The sequence below is a fragment of the Elephas maximus genome, chromosome 1, assembly GCF_024166365.1.
Source record: "Elephas maximus indicus isolate mEleMax1 chromosome 1, mEleMax1 primary haplotype, whole genome shotgun sequence".
Taxonomy (NCBI): domain Eukaryota; kingdom Metazoa; phylum Chordata; class Mammalia; order Proboscidea; family Elephantidae; genus Elephas; species Elephas maximus.
This window is the reverse complement of record NC_064819.1, coordinates 178,200,338-178,217,131: the sequence shown is the minus strand read 5'-3', so window position 1 is coordinate 178,217,131 and position 16,794 is coordinate 178,200,338. Positions and strand designations below refer to the sequence as shown.

General features: G+C 37.0%; 1 protein-coding gene across 2 annotated transcripts in view; it reads left to right on the top strand.

Moving 5' to 3' along the window:
• LAMA4 (laminin subunit alpha 4) overlaps positions 1 to 16,794 on the top strand; it is a 151,347-nt gene that overhangs the window by 93,199 nt on the left and 41,354 nt on the right. For both annotated transcript variants that reach the window (XM_049899236.1, XM_049899232.1), the window contains exons 13-18: positions 578 to 694; positions 2,758 to 2,906; positions 6,686 to 6,827; positions 7,396 to 7,492; positions 13,269 to 13,385; positions 15,140 to 15,319. In XM_049899236.1, the coding sequence (XP_049755193.1) occupies positions 578 to 694; positions 2,758 to 2,906; positions 6,686 to 6,827; positions 7,396 to 7,492; positions 13,269 to 13,385; positions 15,140 to 15,319 (802 nt within the window). The remainder of the gene's footprint in view (positions 1 to 577; positions 695 to 2,757; positions 2,907 to 6,685; positions 6,828 to 7,395; positions 7,493 to 13,268; positions 13,386 to 15,139; positions 15,320 to 16,794) is intronic.

Genomic DNA, 16,794 nt, shown 5'->3' with positions numbered 1-16,794 from the left:
CATGGAGCACAGTTCTGCTCTGACACACATGGGGTTTCCACGAGCTGGAATCTGGTGGTAGTATATAAATACATATGATATAATATTATATAAATAATACATATAATTTTATGTGATATATAATACATATATCACTATATAACCATATGTGTACATTGTTATGTATATGTACATATGGCTAAATGGTGATATATGTATTACATATTACGTATATATTCAATCCTGTATTCAATCCTATATCCAGAGTCCCACTTCAGATTTAGGAAGAGTCAAATATCCTCTCTGAAGTGCTAACTCTGTCTTTGAGATGATGATGTTAAATACAATAATTGTAACTAAATGCTTTGAACCTCCCAAGGTGCTTACTTTTGTTGTTTCCATATTATAAATGAGAAAGCTGAGCATTAGAGGGGGGTGTGTTTTCCCTGAGTCTCATAGAAAGTTAGTGGTGGACCTGGGACATGAACCCAGATTTGTCAGAATCCAAGACAGCAAGTTCATCACTGCACCATTGTGTCTGATACTTTCACTAAAGAACATTGTCTTTCTCTCACACGCTCGCTCTTCCCTCCTACAGAAACAACACGAGAGAGTGAGGGAACAAATGGAAGCGGTGAACACTTCTCTGAGGGCATCTGGTGACTCTCTGACAATCCCTCGTCTGACTCTTTTAGAACTTGATGATATAATAAAGGTAAGAACACATATGGTTTGTACAGGTTTGTATTTATAGCAGGTTAGAACAATGGCTTAGTATCACTGAAGAATAATCAAAAAATTCAATTCAAATCAATCAAGTTAGCCAGCATTGTAAAAATAATATCAGGTGATTGAATTTTTCAGTTTCTTGCATAGTAGGGTGGCCACTAGCTACGATGACTACTTAAATTAAAATTTAAATTACTTAAAATTAAGATTTTAATTCCTGTATTTGATTATTCACTTTCCAAGTGCTCAATAACTGCATGTGGCTAGTGGCCACTATATGGACAGCAAAGACACCATCGCAGAAAATTCTATTGAAAGTACTGATCTGGATCCGTCCTACTCACTCTTTATTCATATTTTGTGGTTCAATAAAGCTGGCATTCAAAATCAGTAAAACTCACTCTCTGAAAAAGTAAAAATTTTCCAATAAGATGCAGTGAACCAAACCATCATGAAATCACTTAAAAAAAAAAAAAAATCATGAAATCACTTAGCTCATTTTTATTACCTTTGGAAGGATGCAATTTTAAGGCCATCTGGTCACCATCTCAGTCTTAAACTATTTCAGCACCAAGCTCTCTGTCTTCCTCTTCATTCCAACTATCATTAGTATTCTTGATGACATCAAAATCCATACACATCAGCCCACCATCTTTCTGATCTTTAAGCACCCTCCACTTTAAGCATATCCACTGGGTCCTCTGCTGTACTCACCTGAGAACCCTAAACCTGATTAAACCCAAGTATCCCTTTTCTGTGGCCGTACCAGAGCAACCAAATGTGGCTGGTGGGAATCTTACCTCCCCTTCTATTAGTCCTGGCTAGTGACCTTGCTTCATAGTTCATTGAAAAAAATAGAAACAAACAGAAGAGAACTCCCCTCATGTTTCCTCCCCAAATCTACCGATTCACCTTCATCTGTGTCCATACCTCTACTCTATCCCGTTATAATTAATGAAATGTCTCTTCTTCTACCAAAGTCTAATCCTTCCATTTTTGTCTGAATCCCATCATTCCTCACCTTGAAACAAGGGCTTATGGGTTTCTCTCCTGAAATTAGTCCCCGTGTCTTCTGAATCATCCAGTTCTTCCTCTTTACTGCAGCATCAATGTCAACATACAAACATGTCTGGTATCTCCTATCTTCTAAAAATTAAAAAGAAAGAAAGCTCTTGCCTTTACATGAATTGAGCTTTCTTCATAGGGAGGAAACATCAGGGGTATGGAAGAAATGTTCCCTGCTAACAGTTACCTTATATTTTCTAAATAAAAAGAGAATAAAGTGATCTGTTTAGAAATGTGTAGAGGAGAGGAAATATTATTGGCTTGGGAAGAGTGGCAGGTTTAGAATCATTATTTGGGTGACTGGGAGAGCAAATCTCTGCCCAGCGTTGAGGGACCAGCCAAGGTCCTAAGTCAGGTTCGCAGCAGCTTCTGTCTGCACAGGTGTGCGATCTTTGGAAGAGATCATAGGAGGACTATGGTTGGATTGAAAACAAAAAGAGGTAGTACCACGAGGTGGGTTTCACGTGGGTCTCGGCCACGTGAAATGTAGCTGAGAGGTCAGATAAGGTGAGAACCAGGTGATGCCCATTGGATTTAGTCACTTAGATGTCATAAGTGAACTTCTGTTTTGATGGGGTAGTAGCGTAAAGCCAGATTGGTCAAAGGGTAAATAGAAAGTGAGAAAATAGAGACAACATGCATAAACAACTTCTTTTGAGATATTTTGATACAAACAAAATAGAAAAATAGGGTAGTAACATTAGGGAGATGTGTCGGTAATGGAGAGGTTTAGTTTAATTTGTTTTTAGATGAAAGACAGCTGAGCATGTCTGAATACTGGGGAAGCAGTACCATAGAGAAGAAGGGGCTAAAGATGCAGAAGTAGATAATCATCTGCTGATAGTACTTTAAACTCATATACACTTGACCTGAAATTTATTAAACTTCATAATAAGGAAGAATAGAAATTACCTTTTGGTGTTCCCTGGGGAAAATGTCTTAAGTCCTTCTAAACTGAATTCCCTGATTTTTTTTTTTTTTTAGAACGCATCAGGGATTTATGCAGAAATAGATGGAGCCAAAAAAGAACTACAAAGAAAACTATCCAACCTGAGTAACATCAGTCATGATTTGGTCCAAGAAGCTACTGACCATGCACAGAACCTTCAAAAAGACGCTGATGAATTGAACAGGTAATATACTGGCTTCAGAAATGCACATATCCACACGCACTGAATGAAATATTTTCATTTAATTCTCCATGCCAAAGTTACTAAAATACAGTGTTAGCAAGCTGGTTTTAGGGTGGGGCTAGCTGGTTGGTTGGTTGGTCCCTTTGAGAACCAATCACAGTTTATTGCAATTATTTGGGGGAGAAGGTTTTTCCTTTTTTTTTTTTAATCTGTCAGATTAGAAATCTGTGAGTGCATGTGTGTGTTGAGGGGAGTTGCGGTGCCTGCTCTCGAAATTATTAAAATAGGGTAGCCTAAGGTATTTTGGTTAGGTACATAACTGCTGCATAAAATATTATCGAGTGAATCAGATCTCTTTACAAGGCCTAATTCTACTGTCATCACCTACTCATATTATAGACAGCATTAACTTTCCACACTCAAGTTCCTGAAGTAAAGCTAGTTGGGAGTTGGCAATACAACTGTCTTCTGGTAAACACTCTAGCCACTCCACGGTGCCCAACAGGAGCTATTTGATTTCAACACCTGTTAAGAGAAAAATCAATTGACAATTTTCCCACAGCATCTAGAAGAAAGTCACATACCCCATGGGCACTCAATTAATGTTAATTGAAATGTACTGAAAGATTGGAATTGAATGCATGACCCTGAAATAATAGGTAAATAATGAGATCATTATACAGAATGACGACAAATCTGGCAATTAGAAGCCAGGACCAGTAAAGGTCATACAAAAATTAAGAATCAATATTAACTTCTGTTCAAAACTTGAATCATCTTTTTTTTCCCCTGATGGCCAAAATTTTCAAATATTCTTCTAGATCTTCTGAGAATTGAGGGAGAGGGGAAGAAGGAGCAAGAGTAATAGATGTCACAAAATCTGGTGTGTGAGATAGTAGTGTTGGGTCCAGTTCAATGTCATCTCCCAGAAAATGTGCTTTTTATCAAAGCAGTAAAATGGAACTTTGATAAAATACAGTTTTGGAGAACATACTGGATTGATAGAATATTGTTTTTGTGATCCATCCTATGGCTCTCTTCATAGTTCTTTTGTCATGTTAGTAACTATGTCCCATTGATTGGGATCCCAGAACATGCCTTCCCTAAATGTCACTCTGTAACAGGGTTTTAGCTTGACTGAAAAGAAGTTCCGACATTCTTTACATGAAACATGATCAGAGATACCGATAACCCTGAAGTCTCTTTTGTGCTAAAGATACTTCTGACTAAATATATTCAGGGGACATCCAAATTTATAGATGTCTTCCCTTCAAATTGAGAATATTCTTCAACATCTATCTGGTATAAACAGTGATTTGCATGTTACACCTCAAACATGGGTAGACATAATTCATCGGTAGACATAATTCATCAAGAAGCTTCCATTCCAAAAGCACATTTTTATTATTAATATTGATTTAGTGCATGTTCTGTGCCTCATAATAAAAGCAAAGTAATAAAGGCTTGGCTTCAAGCTCTTTGGTATAGCTTTTTACCAGTCTAGCCAGCAAGCTAAAAATTACATTAATAAATGCTTGTCATATTTTATTCCTTTTTTCCTTCTGTTTTAAAAATTCTATTTACCTTCCTCAGGTTTTACTTTCCGAGTCATTTCTAAGAAATGAGGTTGGGGGAGAAACAAGGTAGCAATTATTTGAATTAGAATTACCTCTCTGAGCAGAGCTACATTAAAATTTTTGTAGGCCCTAGGCACTTTTGCCTTTGTGGACCCCTTTCTCCATAAAGTAATATTAAAAATTGTATTTTACGACTACCTTGGTATCAAGACTAACATCCAAACCCAAAACCAAACCCACTGCTATCGAGTCGATTCCAACTCGTAGTGACCCTATAGGACAGAGTAGAACTGCCCCATTGGTCAGTTCTTTTGGTTAACAGCCAAGCTCTTAAGCACTAAGTCACCAGGGCTCCAAAGACTAACATAATGATTATTATTATATCATTTTTCCTTCTGCTTTGAGAAAATTAAAAACTTTTTTGTGGGTCCCTATAAATATTACAGACCCTAGACACTGTGCCTACTGTGCCTAATGGATAAATTGGTCCTGCTACAGAAATAGAATGATGATAGACTTGGATGAAAGAGAGGGAAGTAGCCAAGGAAATGCAGAGGAAGTCACTATGAGCCTAAGAAAGCAGGGGAACTGGAACTGATCAAGGCAGCTAAGAAACAGTTGGCTGAGATCAATAGGTCAGGGTGGTTTGAAGAGATGAGCTAGTATGGGTTCTGCGATATTGTATACTGGGTCACAGAGAATCTTACGGAGTTTACTGATGAATAAAGTGATACTAGTCATCAATATTTGTAACTGAAAAGAAAAATTGGGAACTGGGGGGTTTAAGACTGAATAAACTCTAGACAAAGGATTTAGGATAAGCTGTGGAAGGTGGGATAGAGTTTATAGAGGAAAAAGAAGTACTTATCAGTAAAATAAATTATGTCAGAAATAATTACAATTTGAAATTCCAATTCGAGAAATAGTTTGTTGTTGTTCTTGTTAGGCGCCATGAGTAGGTTCTGGCTCATAGCAACCATATGTACAACAGAACAAAACACTGACCGGTTATGCACCATCCTCAAAATCACTGCTGTGTTTGAGCCCATTGTTGCAGCCACTGTCAGTCCATCTCATTGAAGGTCTTCATCTTTTTCACTGAACCTGTACCCTACCAAGCATGATGTCCGTCTCCAGGGACTGGTCCCTGCTGCTAACATGTCCAAAGTACATGAGACAAAGTCTTGCCATCCTCGCTTCCAAGGAAATAGTTTAGGTATTAAAATAATGAACCTTAACACTTATTGGATACAAGTACAGTACCAGCCACTTCACATATTTTATCCCAGTGTTCCCTCACATCAGTCCTATGAGGCACATACCATTATTGACCCCTGTATGTGGAATGCCTAGTGCAGGATGGATACTCACTAAATGTTAGCTGAACTGTACACTGACTAGATAGGGGAAAAGATAGAGAATATGGTGTCTAAAGGCTAGAGTGGGGTAGGAAAGGGGTGGGGTATATACTTAAGGGATATAGCTGGGTTTCAGGAGTGAGACAAACCTTAATAGTGTATTCTCTGGGCAAACCATACACCTTCTCTCAGAGCCTCGGTTTCTATGAAGAGGGAGTAACAATGCCTACGTCATGGGTGTGGTAACAAAGAAATAATATGTGAAAGGGGGCTAGCCCAGGATTTGCACATAAAAGATGCTCAGGACATGTTATTTCCCTTCTTAGGGAAAAGTATAAACTATTATATGAAGGGAGGAAAATAAAGTTGAATAGATAGAGTGAAACCAACTAATACAGACCCTTAACAGCATGCTGAGGTTATGTACCTTGTCTCAGAGCCTAGGTTTCTTTTATGAAAAGGGAGTAATAGTGCTGACTTAGGTAAGTAGTAGGTGGGAATGATTATGCATTCCTTCCTCTGCCTGATCATCACCACGTAAACAAACTCCTCCTTGAACCAGTGCAGAGTGCTGCTTTTCCATCATTGTCATGGCTACTGCCAGGCAGGCAGCTGGCCATAGAGCCAAAATAGGGTGAGGTCTTGGGGACGGCAGAGACAGAGGAGTTCAAAGAAAATGTGTCTCTAGGAAACACAGCTCCGGAAAGCCTTGCCAAGTCAGGTGAATTTGAATAACAGGAAGAGGGTACCTGCAATCTCTGAAGTATTAAAATCAAGCCTTAAAAATAGTTCATTTCCCAAGGAGGTAAGGAGGAGAAAAAATGAAGAATATGTTCATTGACAGGAACTTGCACAGTTCAGATACCAATGGGCTGGTACAGAAGGCTTTGGAGGCATCTAACGTCTATGAAAATATTGCCAATTATGTCAGTGAAGCCGATGAAACAGCAGGATTGGCTCTGAACATCACTGACCGAATATATGATGTGAGTGTTCCCCTCGTTTAAGTTCATAGATATGTTGCCTTTCCTAGCTTTTGACTTTTCTGTTTTCTAATGTCCTCTCTTGAGCTTCGAATGTAAAACACCAACGGTAGAGAGGGTGGGCGGTGGGGGGGTGGAAATTTCAGGTGTGCCAGCTTTTGGAGATGTGCTCTACTCTGATCAGCAAGAGCCAGTTTCTTTGACAGTTTTCTTTAACCAAAGTCCATGCAGAAAATATATTTAAAGCTAGTTCCTGCTGATGCTTTATGCATACATTCAGATTTTTTTAACTAAAAAAATGTTTGAGTGGCTTTTATGTAACAAGCACATTGCGTGGAGCCAAGGCACTGTTCTAGGTTCACTGGCCTTTCCTCAAAAGATATTTAAATCTAAAAATGCCAAGGTCATCATTTTCTCATGTTTACATTTGACCTTGGTTTTGAGCTATGAAAATGAAGCCGTATGAATTTTGCTTGGTGTTTAGCAGATAAACTGTGTCATTTAAATCCTAGAACCACGAAAAGTTTTCTTGTGTTGTAATTCTTACTCTCTCCACCCAATTCCTTTATAGGCTGTGAGTGGAATTGATACTCAAATCATTTACCATAAAGATGAAAGTGAGAACCTCCTCAGTCAAGCCAGAGAACTGCAAGCAAGGGCAGATTCTAGTAAATATCTTTGCTTTCCTACCTTCCTACTAGTTTATAGCTACTCATGTACACACGCATACGTGCGCACACACGCACATTGCCTTCCACACAGTGTTTCTGCATGTAGACAGAGATTTCAAAATTCTAGGAATAAAGAATAAGTGGTACTACAACTGAATAAAACATCAATATTTTTGTTCAAGGAGCCTGGTGATAGAGTGGATAAGCACTCGGCTGCTAACCAAAAGGTCGGCGTTTCGAACCCACCAGCCGTTCCAAGGGAGAAAGATGTGGCAGTCTGCTTCTGTAAAGATTTACAGCCTTGGAAACCCTATAGGGCAGCCCTACTCTGTCATATAGGGTCGCTAGGAGTTGGAATCAACTTGATGGCAATGGTTTTGGTTTGAATTTCTGTTCAGAGTCAAGGCATTAAAAAGCAAATATTGGATATTTTAAAATAAATTGTGTTTTAAAAAAACTGCCAGGTAATAAAACATCAAAGCATATAAACATATGGAAACATACAAGCCAACAGATGGTGCATATTTTTGCTAATCAAATAGACTGATTAGTAAAAATCCACTGTGAATACTAATTTTCAAGGAGATAGTGTCATAAAATATACTTAGCACTAAAATTGTTGGTACCAGTGGTGGTGGGTGCCATCAAGTCGATTCAGACTTATGAGCCCATGTCTGCAGAGTAGATTTTCAAGGCCATGATCTTTGGGGACTACACATAATTTAGTCTTTCTTGGACAATTCAGGAGCCCTGGTGGTACAGTGGTTAAGAGCTTGGCTGCTAACCAAAAGGTCAACAGTTTGAATCTTCCAGCTGCTCCTTGGAAACTCTATGGGGCAGTTCTACTCTGTCATATAGGGTCACTATGAGTCAGAATTGGCTCAACAGCAACGGGTTAGATTTTCGTTTTTTGGACGATTCAGAAGGCCTTTCAAATTTTTACCGTAGATATGCCATCACCATGAATGTTGTTTAGGGTGATAGGGTACCAAAAGTCTGTCTGGTTATTTGCACTTTCTTGTAGTTAGTGTTCTACGTAGTTTACAATATTTAGAACAAGGTTTTAAAAAAAAGGAAAGTTTTTACTTTTTTTTTTTTATGATCATATGGAAAGAAGCATTTCCAAAGGCCACTGTTGCCATTTGCTAAAGCAAGCACATCTGAGAGAGTGGGAGAGGGAAGGGAGAAAAAAAAGTAGCAGAATTATTTTAATCAATTTTGAATCTTGTGAGTTACTCTTAAAAACAATTTAGTTGATTTAAGAATTTCACTAAACATTACTCGTCTCTGAGGTTATAAATTCATTCCTGAGGATATTTGAGGATTGACTAATGAGAATGGAAATTCATTAGCTAGCTAACTTCTACCGACCATCTGAAAACAAAGGCCAGGTTTGAAAGTGAAACTTCACAGCATCATATTAAAGCAATTAATCTCCTGTCTGAACTTGCATTTTTTACAAGAGCCACTATATGTGAGAAATAAATGTACTTTGTTTTTCATATATAGAACACTTCACTACTTAATCAACATAAAGTAATTTTCACTTTATGTTTTCTGGGTAAACAAAGGCAATCAAAAAGCTATTAAGCTTCTCTAATCTAATTAATTTACTATGTAAGTCTAATTAGTTTATTATATAAGTTTAGTCCTAAAAGTATTCTTGGAAACTCTGGTGGCTTAGTGGTTAAGAGCTACGGCTGCTAACCAAAAAGGTCTGCAGTTCGAATCCACCGGCCGCTCCTTGGAAACACTATGGGGCAGTTCTACTCTGTCCTGTGGGGTCCCTATGAGTCAGAATTGACTTGACAGCAATGAGGTTTAAAGGTATTCTTTAGACAAATAATTAGAATTTTAGCTGTAAATAGAATAGTAATAGCAAAATATATGTTTCCATATCTATGTATTGCTTTTGTTCCTTGTGTTGTGAAGACCATAATAATCTGCAATATATTTTCTCAACGCTGTCATTACTGAGTTGTTAAACCTCATGAAAGCATTTTTTCTATTCTGAGAATGACATCTCTTCAAATTTCCATGTTTTATGTCCAGATAAATCTCCCTGCATCAGCCTCTTTGAATACTTTGCAAATCTGGCCATCTATCTCATAGCCTTGTTTGGTTAAATCCCTTCATATATTTACTTGCGAAAGGACTATGTGGCTCAGAAATTTATAGGACTGCTTCCTACTATACACATGTTTAGACAGCACATGTGTTTGTGATATAAATTCATGTTTTTAAATTGATCTGTATTCATCTACTGAACTACATTATAATATCAGACTGCATTTTTTTTTTCATTTCCAAGTGATTTTCAATGACTAGTAATCTTTGTTTTACAGCTTTCCTTGTCTCATTGTTTATATCAAATAGTTAAAAATCTATAAGAAACTCAGAAATCTTCTATCTAAAGGAAATTTCTACTGAATCCTTTTGTAAAAGGAAAAGTGTTTATGTAAGGCAGTAAGTTCCAAATAGGACACATTTTTTTTATGCAATATTTCTTCTTATAAACATCCAGGCCAAAATAGATTTTCCGACTCCTGTTTTTATCAAGAATGCCAAATACAAAGTCAAATATGTTCTTTCTCAGTATATTAGCCAGTGCTTTTTGTAGCCTGAGGACCCAGAAAGAAGGGCTGAAAGATTGTAGCATCACAGTATTCAAAAATCAAAATTAAAAAGAGAGTGGAAAGGCTGCAATACAACTAACTACAAATTATGTTTAAGTCCTTCCTTGCATTCTGGGAAATGTTTCCCCCCATCCATAGTAAATAAGAAATAAGTGATTGTACACGGTTACACAGTATGCGGTACAGTATCAACTAGGCACCCACTGTATGTATACACATTTATGGGGAAGAAAACAACTGAACAATGATCTAAGCATCCAGGGTCCTACCTACAAAAAATAGTGCCTATGGCAATTAATTTTAAATAGCTGAGCGGTCTCTCACAGCTGGCAATGGAAACTGTGATGGCCAACAGAAACTGCTCGTTGGTGCCCCTCCTCGAGTAGTGCCCAGGGCATGCACCCTACCTGGCATACCTTAGTTATACCTCTGCTAAGCACCCAAGAGAAAGTGCACCATAAAAACCGAAAAACCAAACCTGTTGCCGTCAAGTCAATTCCGACTCATAATGACCCTATAGGACAGGGTGAAACTGCCCCATAGGGTTGCAAAGAGCGCCTGGTGGATTCCAACTGCTGACCTTTTGGTTAGCAGCTGAACTCTTAACCACTACGCCATCAGGGTTTCCATAAAGTGCACCATACCAAAAAAAAAAAAAAAACATTGCCGTTAAGTCGATTCTCACTCAAAGCGACACTATAGGACAGAGTAGAACTGCTCTATAGAGTTTCCAAGGAGTGCTTGGTGGATTTGAACTGCCAACCTTTTGGTTAACAGCCATAGCTCTTAACAACTACGTCACCAGGGTTCCCAAGTGCACTATAGGAGAGTGTATATTTACGAGTCCATTGGAGAGAAAGGAGAGGATAATGAGAAATGAAGAAACCATCTTGCTGTCTGTCAAGAAGCATAGGCTTCCTGATGTTTTGGAAGTAAATAAAGCACAAAGAGAAACAAAGAATTATTGGGAAGGTTAATCTTTCTGTTTAGATAATAGTACATCATGACATGTTTGAGTTTGCTCAAAGATAACTCCAGTTTAGGTACTGTGCCACAAGCATGCTTTCGATAAGAATTTTTGTACAAAAAAACACGATTTGTCAAAACCAATGAAAGAAGTAATAAAAACCTGAATAGTCCTGTATATACACGTGCACACACATATGTACAATAAGCTTAAAAAGTAATTAAACCCTGCCCACAAAGAAATCTCATTTCAGATGGCTTCACCAGTGAATATTTCCAAACATGTAAAAAAGAAATAGCACCACTCTGATACAAACGTTTTGAGAAATTAAAGAAGAAACACTCTCCAACTTGTTCTATGAAGCTATCGATACTTATATATCAAAACCTAACAAAGACATTATAAAAACATGAAAATTATAAGCCAAATTATCTCATAAACCAAGATGCAAAAATCCTAATGGAGGTACTAGCAATTCAAATATAGCATACATAGAAATGATAATACATCATGGCTAAGTTGAGTTTATTTCAGGATTTCAAGGATAGCTGAACATTTAAAAAATCGATTATGATTTGCCACATTTACAGAATAAAGGAGAAAAATTATAGAACCATTTCACTAGATGCAGCAAAATCATTTAACGAAATTCAATGCCCATTCATGATTTACTGAAAAAAAAGACTCTTAGCAAACTAGCAACAGAAGGAAACTTCCAAATTTCTGACAAAAAGTAATAAAATAGCATTTAGCAAACATATTAGTACTGAAGTATTGAAAGCTTTTCTATTAGGATTAGAAACAAGAATGTCTCCCATTACAAATTCAATGTATAAAACTCCAGCTTAATTCTATATATATAGCAATTAGAAAATTAATTTCTTAAAGTGATGTCATTTATAATAGTATCAAAAGTAAATACTACAACAATTTTTTTTTAATATTTTAAAGTAAATACTTAGGCATAAATGCGATGGAAGATGTTAAGATTATTACATGTAAAACTATAATGCATTACTGAAAGAAGAGCTAAACAAATGGAGATCAAAAGGAGAATTTAGACCTAAAGATCTAAACAAATACCATATTCATTGAGTGGAAGACTCAACCTTGTAAAAATGACAGTTCTCCCAAAATGATTCATAGATTCAATGCAATACCAATTAAAATACCAGAAATGTGTGTGTGTGTTTGACAGGATAATTCTAGAATTTCTATGGAAAAGGAAAAAAAAAAAGGCCAAGGATGGTCAAAACAATTTTGAAGAACTAAAAACAAAGCTGGAAGATTTAAACTACCAGGCATCAAGACTTATTATTAACAGAAATTAAGACAAAGGTACAAGAGATATAAAAGATACAGTATTATTTCTTTTGAATAAAACTTAAAAAACAGACACGACTAACAGATGTCCATCTGTTGTGCCTCAAACAGCTTCCGTTATTAGTCATAGGGACCCGACAGGAGTTAGTAGTACGTTAATGATGTTCTATTCTCTTGACCTGGGTGCCGATTTTATGTTGTGTTCACTTTGTGAAAATTCGCAAGATACACTTAGAACTTATAGAAAAGTTTGTGCCTTGTCTACGTGTATGTTATACATTAACAAAAAATTTTATTGAAACAATTGGGAAAAGAATTATTCTTATATAACCCGTCATCACTATATATATATACAGACCTTTTATTTTCGGTTCTTTATCAATAGGGCTGCTAGATGCTACTAAGTGACAGCAGTGCTATATTTTTCAATTAAAGAAATCAGCTATCAGCTCTATACCCTTTATGAGTCACTTTATGACATCTTACATCACTCCCAATCAGTGTTAAAAGCGTTCTGCAGTCCTGGACCTCTTATTCTAAACACCAAAAACCAGAAAACCAAACCTATTGCCATCGAGTCGATTCCAGCTCATAGCAACCTATAGGACAGAGTAGAACTGCCTTAGAGGGTTTCCAAGGAGCGCCTGGTGAATTTGAACTGCTGAACTTTTGGTTAGCAGCTGTAGCTCTTAACCACTACGCCACCAGGGTTTAAAAAATCTTTCCAAAATTGACAATCTATCTTCAGAGTATTCAGAATATTGAAGATGACTCCATGGTACAAATCAGAATTTTCCTTGTTAAAACGAAGACTTCCTAGTGACTTTTTTGTGCTTCTTCCCCACAGGCAATACTGAGGCAGTGGCTGACACCAGCAGGCGTGTGGATGGAGCCCTGGTCAGGAAGAGTGCCCTTAAAAACAGGTTAAATGATGCCATTAAGCACCTACAAGCAGCAGAGAGAGGTAAGGACTACAGGTAGAACTTAAGTCTCATCTGTTTATTCACTGGGATGTAAGTAAGGTAAACCTTTGAGAGGATTATGTAGTCCTAGAACTTACCTGTCACTTTTTAGAAATAAGTCTTTTTTTTCTGATTATAAAAGATTCATTTCCAAAAAAGTTGTTCTAGAAAGTAAGAAGAAAATAAATTTAAAGTAATGTAATCACACTACCTAAGAATGGCAATTGCTAAAATTTGAGAGCACCTTCTTCCAATATTTCCTCTATGTGTACGTGTGTGAATGGAATTGCTATTTATGCTGTTTGGTAACCTGGTTTCTTATGAACTTCTTTCCTTGTTAACAAATTTGCCCTAATTGGGTTATTGAGTTTCTCTGGCCTGAACTGTAAACATCTTCCCTCTGTAACATGCTGGACCGTTCTTAATGTGCAAACAAGGAGACCAATGAGCTTAATCTAGAACTACAGTGTATCTTAGATGTGATTAGAAGCAGATGTGCCTCCTCCAGCATAGCAAAGGTTAGAACACTACTGATGGTTGTCGGTGTTTTGGAGTCCCTGGGTGGTGCAACCGGTTAACACACTCAGCTGCTAACCAAAAGGTTGGAGTTTTGAGTCCACCCACAGGCACCTCAGAAAAAAGCCCTGGTGATCTACTTCTGAAAAATTAGCCATTAAAAACGTATAGAGCACAGTTCTTCTCTGACATACACGGGGTCACCACGAGTGGGATCAACTCGGTGGCAACTGGTTTTTTTGTTTTTACTAAAAAGAGCAAATCCTAGCAACAATACTATACTGCACCAAAGTTCTGGCCAGGAGAGTGTCATCCATTGACTATCCTCGTCATCAGCATCATCAGGGCTGCCATTTTCTTCCACTCACTACACGCCCGGCACTGCATGAGGTAACTATCGCTATTGCTTTTAAGCTGATGTGAACCCCAAGGTTTGTCAAGGTCAGGGAATTTCCTCCAAAAGACACAGCTAGTAAGAAGCAGAGCCAGGATTCAACTCAACATTCCCAAAGTTCAGAGCATGTAAAGCAGAATGAAGTCTTTCCCCACTTTAAATTTTTGAAGTTACAATGTCACCAGAATGATTTTTAATTATTTTTTATTATAAAAATCATATATGATCATTATTTAAAAATTAGAAAATACAGATAAGAAAAAAAATCCATTTATAGTCCCATTACTTAGAAAAAAATTTTTGTAAACGTAAAATATTTTTGTATTAAATATCTAACTTTTTGAATGAAAATGAAATTTCTTTCTATATGCTCTTTTGAAACTTGCTTTTCTTTTTCAAAAGTACCTTTCCTTTGTACTATAGCATTATTTTCATGGTGAAAGTGTTCCACGAGAATACTTTTTACATAGAAGAAAGTGATATTTAAGATGAATTTCAAACATGAACATCTCATATGCATTCTCTGTGGCTTTCTCACCAGACTTCTAACCTGAAAAAAAAAGGAGATACCAATTACTCTGTTGTTTGTTTGTTTGTTTGTTTTACCTCTTAATTTGAAAATGTTTTCAGTAAGTCACGTGGCTTTAATGAGACTTTAGTGTCTTTCAAACTTACTAATACCATGCACCTAAATTACGTAATAATTAACATATATTTAAAGATACTAATTTTGCATAAGTGTCCAAAATTTAAAGCCTGTTTCATCCTAGTGATTACATGGGTATTAACCCCCCCCCACAAGTGTCCCATTTCTCTGCAAAATGAACCCTTTTGCTCTGTGTGAAGGTGACGCTCAGCAGCGCCTGGATCAGTCCAAGCAGATCACGGCAGAAGCTAACAAGACAACGATGGAGATCCAACAGGCCACTGCCCCGATGGCTGGCAATCTATCCAACTGGTCCCGGAATCTTGAAACATTTGACTCTTCTGCTTACAACACTGCAGTGGACTCTGCTAGAGATGCAGGTATCACTGAGAAACTTCACAATTTGGGTTCATTTGAGGCCATTAAACTCTACACATCTTTTATTTAAGAAGCCATTTTTTTTTAATTTGGGTTTTGAATTGGAATCTTGTAGAAGTTAGTTTAGAAAAGGACATAATATTTTTGCTTCAGTTTGTCTAGCAGAAATAAATATGTATATATTTCATATATGCTAGATAGATTGGTAAAAAGTCATAATTTTCTCTGTTTGAGATAATGGTAACAATTGTTTTCATCAATATAATTAATACTGACCCTTTGAAAAGAAGGTCAATTACTTGTTAAATAATCTTAACAAAATACTGTTAATTTTTAGGGAAAAAAAAAATGTACTAAACCACATTGCTTTCCTGTTACCTAAACAACATTGCTTTTCTGTTACCTAAACAAAGTTATTATGAACAAGCGGTGAATACAACCCGTTTCCCACTGAGAAAGTTTGTTAGCAAACTTGAACGTACGTATTTATAGCAATGAAAATTAAATATTTTTTATGACTCATTTATTTAGTTATGTATAAATATTTAATATCACATATTACCCAAAATACTATGTTACTTGGTTTTATTTTCATCCTCACATTTTTCTTTAGTCTCTTCATATATCACTTAAATATCAGTATCTTTGTCATGACCAGAATCTTTAGTCCATAAACATGTTTTCATAGACCATATTACTTCAGTTCCATCTAAATTGTTTAAGAAGCAGTTTTCTGACTCTATGTATGATCTGTCTACAACTCAAAATTTTATCCCAAGTCACAAGTACCCATTTCCATGACATGAAGATGTTGTTTTTAGGTGCTGTTGGGTCAGCTCCAATTCATAGCGACCCTATCTGTGCACTACAGAAAGAAACACTGCCCAGTCCTGCTCCATCTTCACAATCATTGTTATGCTTGAGCCCATTGTTGCAACCACTGTGCCAATCCATCTCATTGAAGGTCTTCCTCTTTTTTGCTGACCCTCTACTTTGCCAAGCATGACGTCCTTCTCCAGGGACTGATCCCTCCTGATAACATATCCAAAGTACATAAGACGTAGTCTCACCATCCTTGTTTCTAAGGAGCATTCAGGTTATACTTCTTCCAAGACACATTTGTTCATTCTTTTGGCAGTCCATGGTATACTCGATATTCTTTGCGAACACCACAATTCAAAGGCATCAATTCTTCTTCAGTCTTCCTTATTCATTGTCCAGCTTTCACATGCATATGAGGGGATTGAAAATACCATGGCTTGGGTCAGGCGCACCTTAGTCTTCAAGGTGACATCTTTGCTTTTTAACACTTTACGGACCCTTTGCAGCAGATTTGCCCAATGCAATGCATCATTTGATTTCTTAACTACCACTTCCATGGACATTGATTGTGGCTCCAAGTAAAATGAAATTCTTGACAACTTCAGTCTTTTCTCCATTTATCATGATGCTGCTTATTGGTCCAGTTGTGAGGATT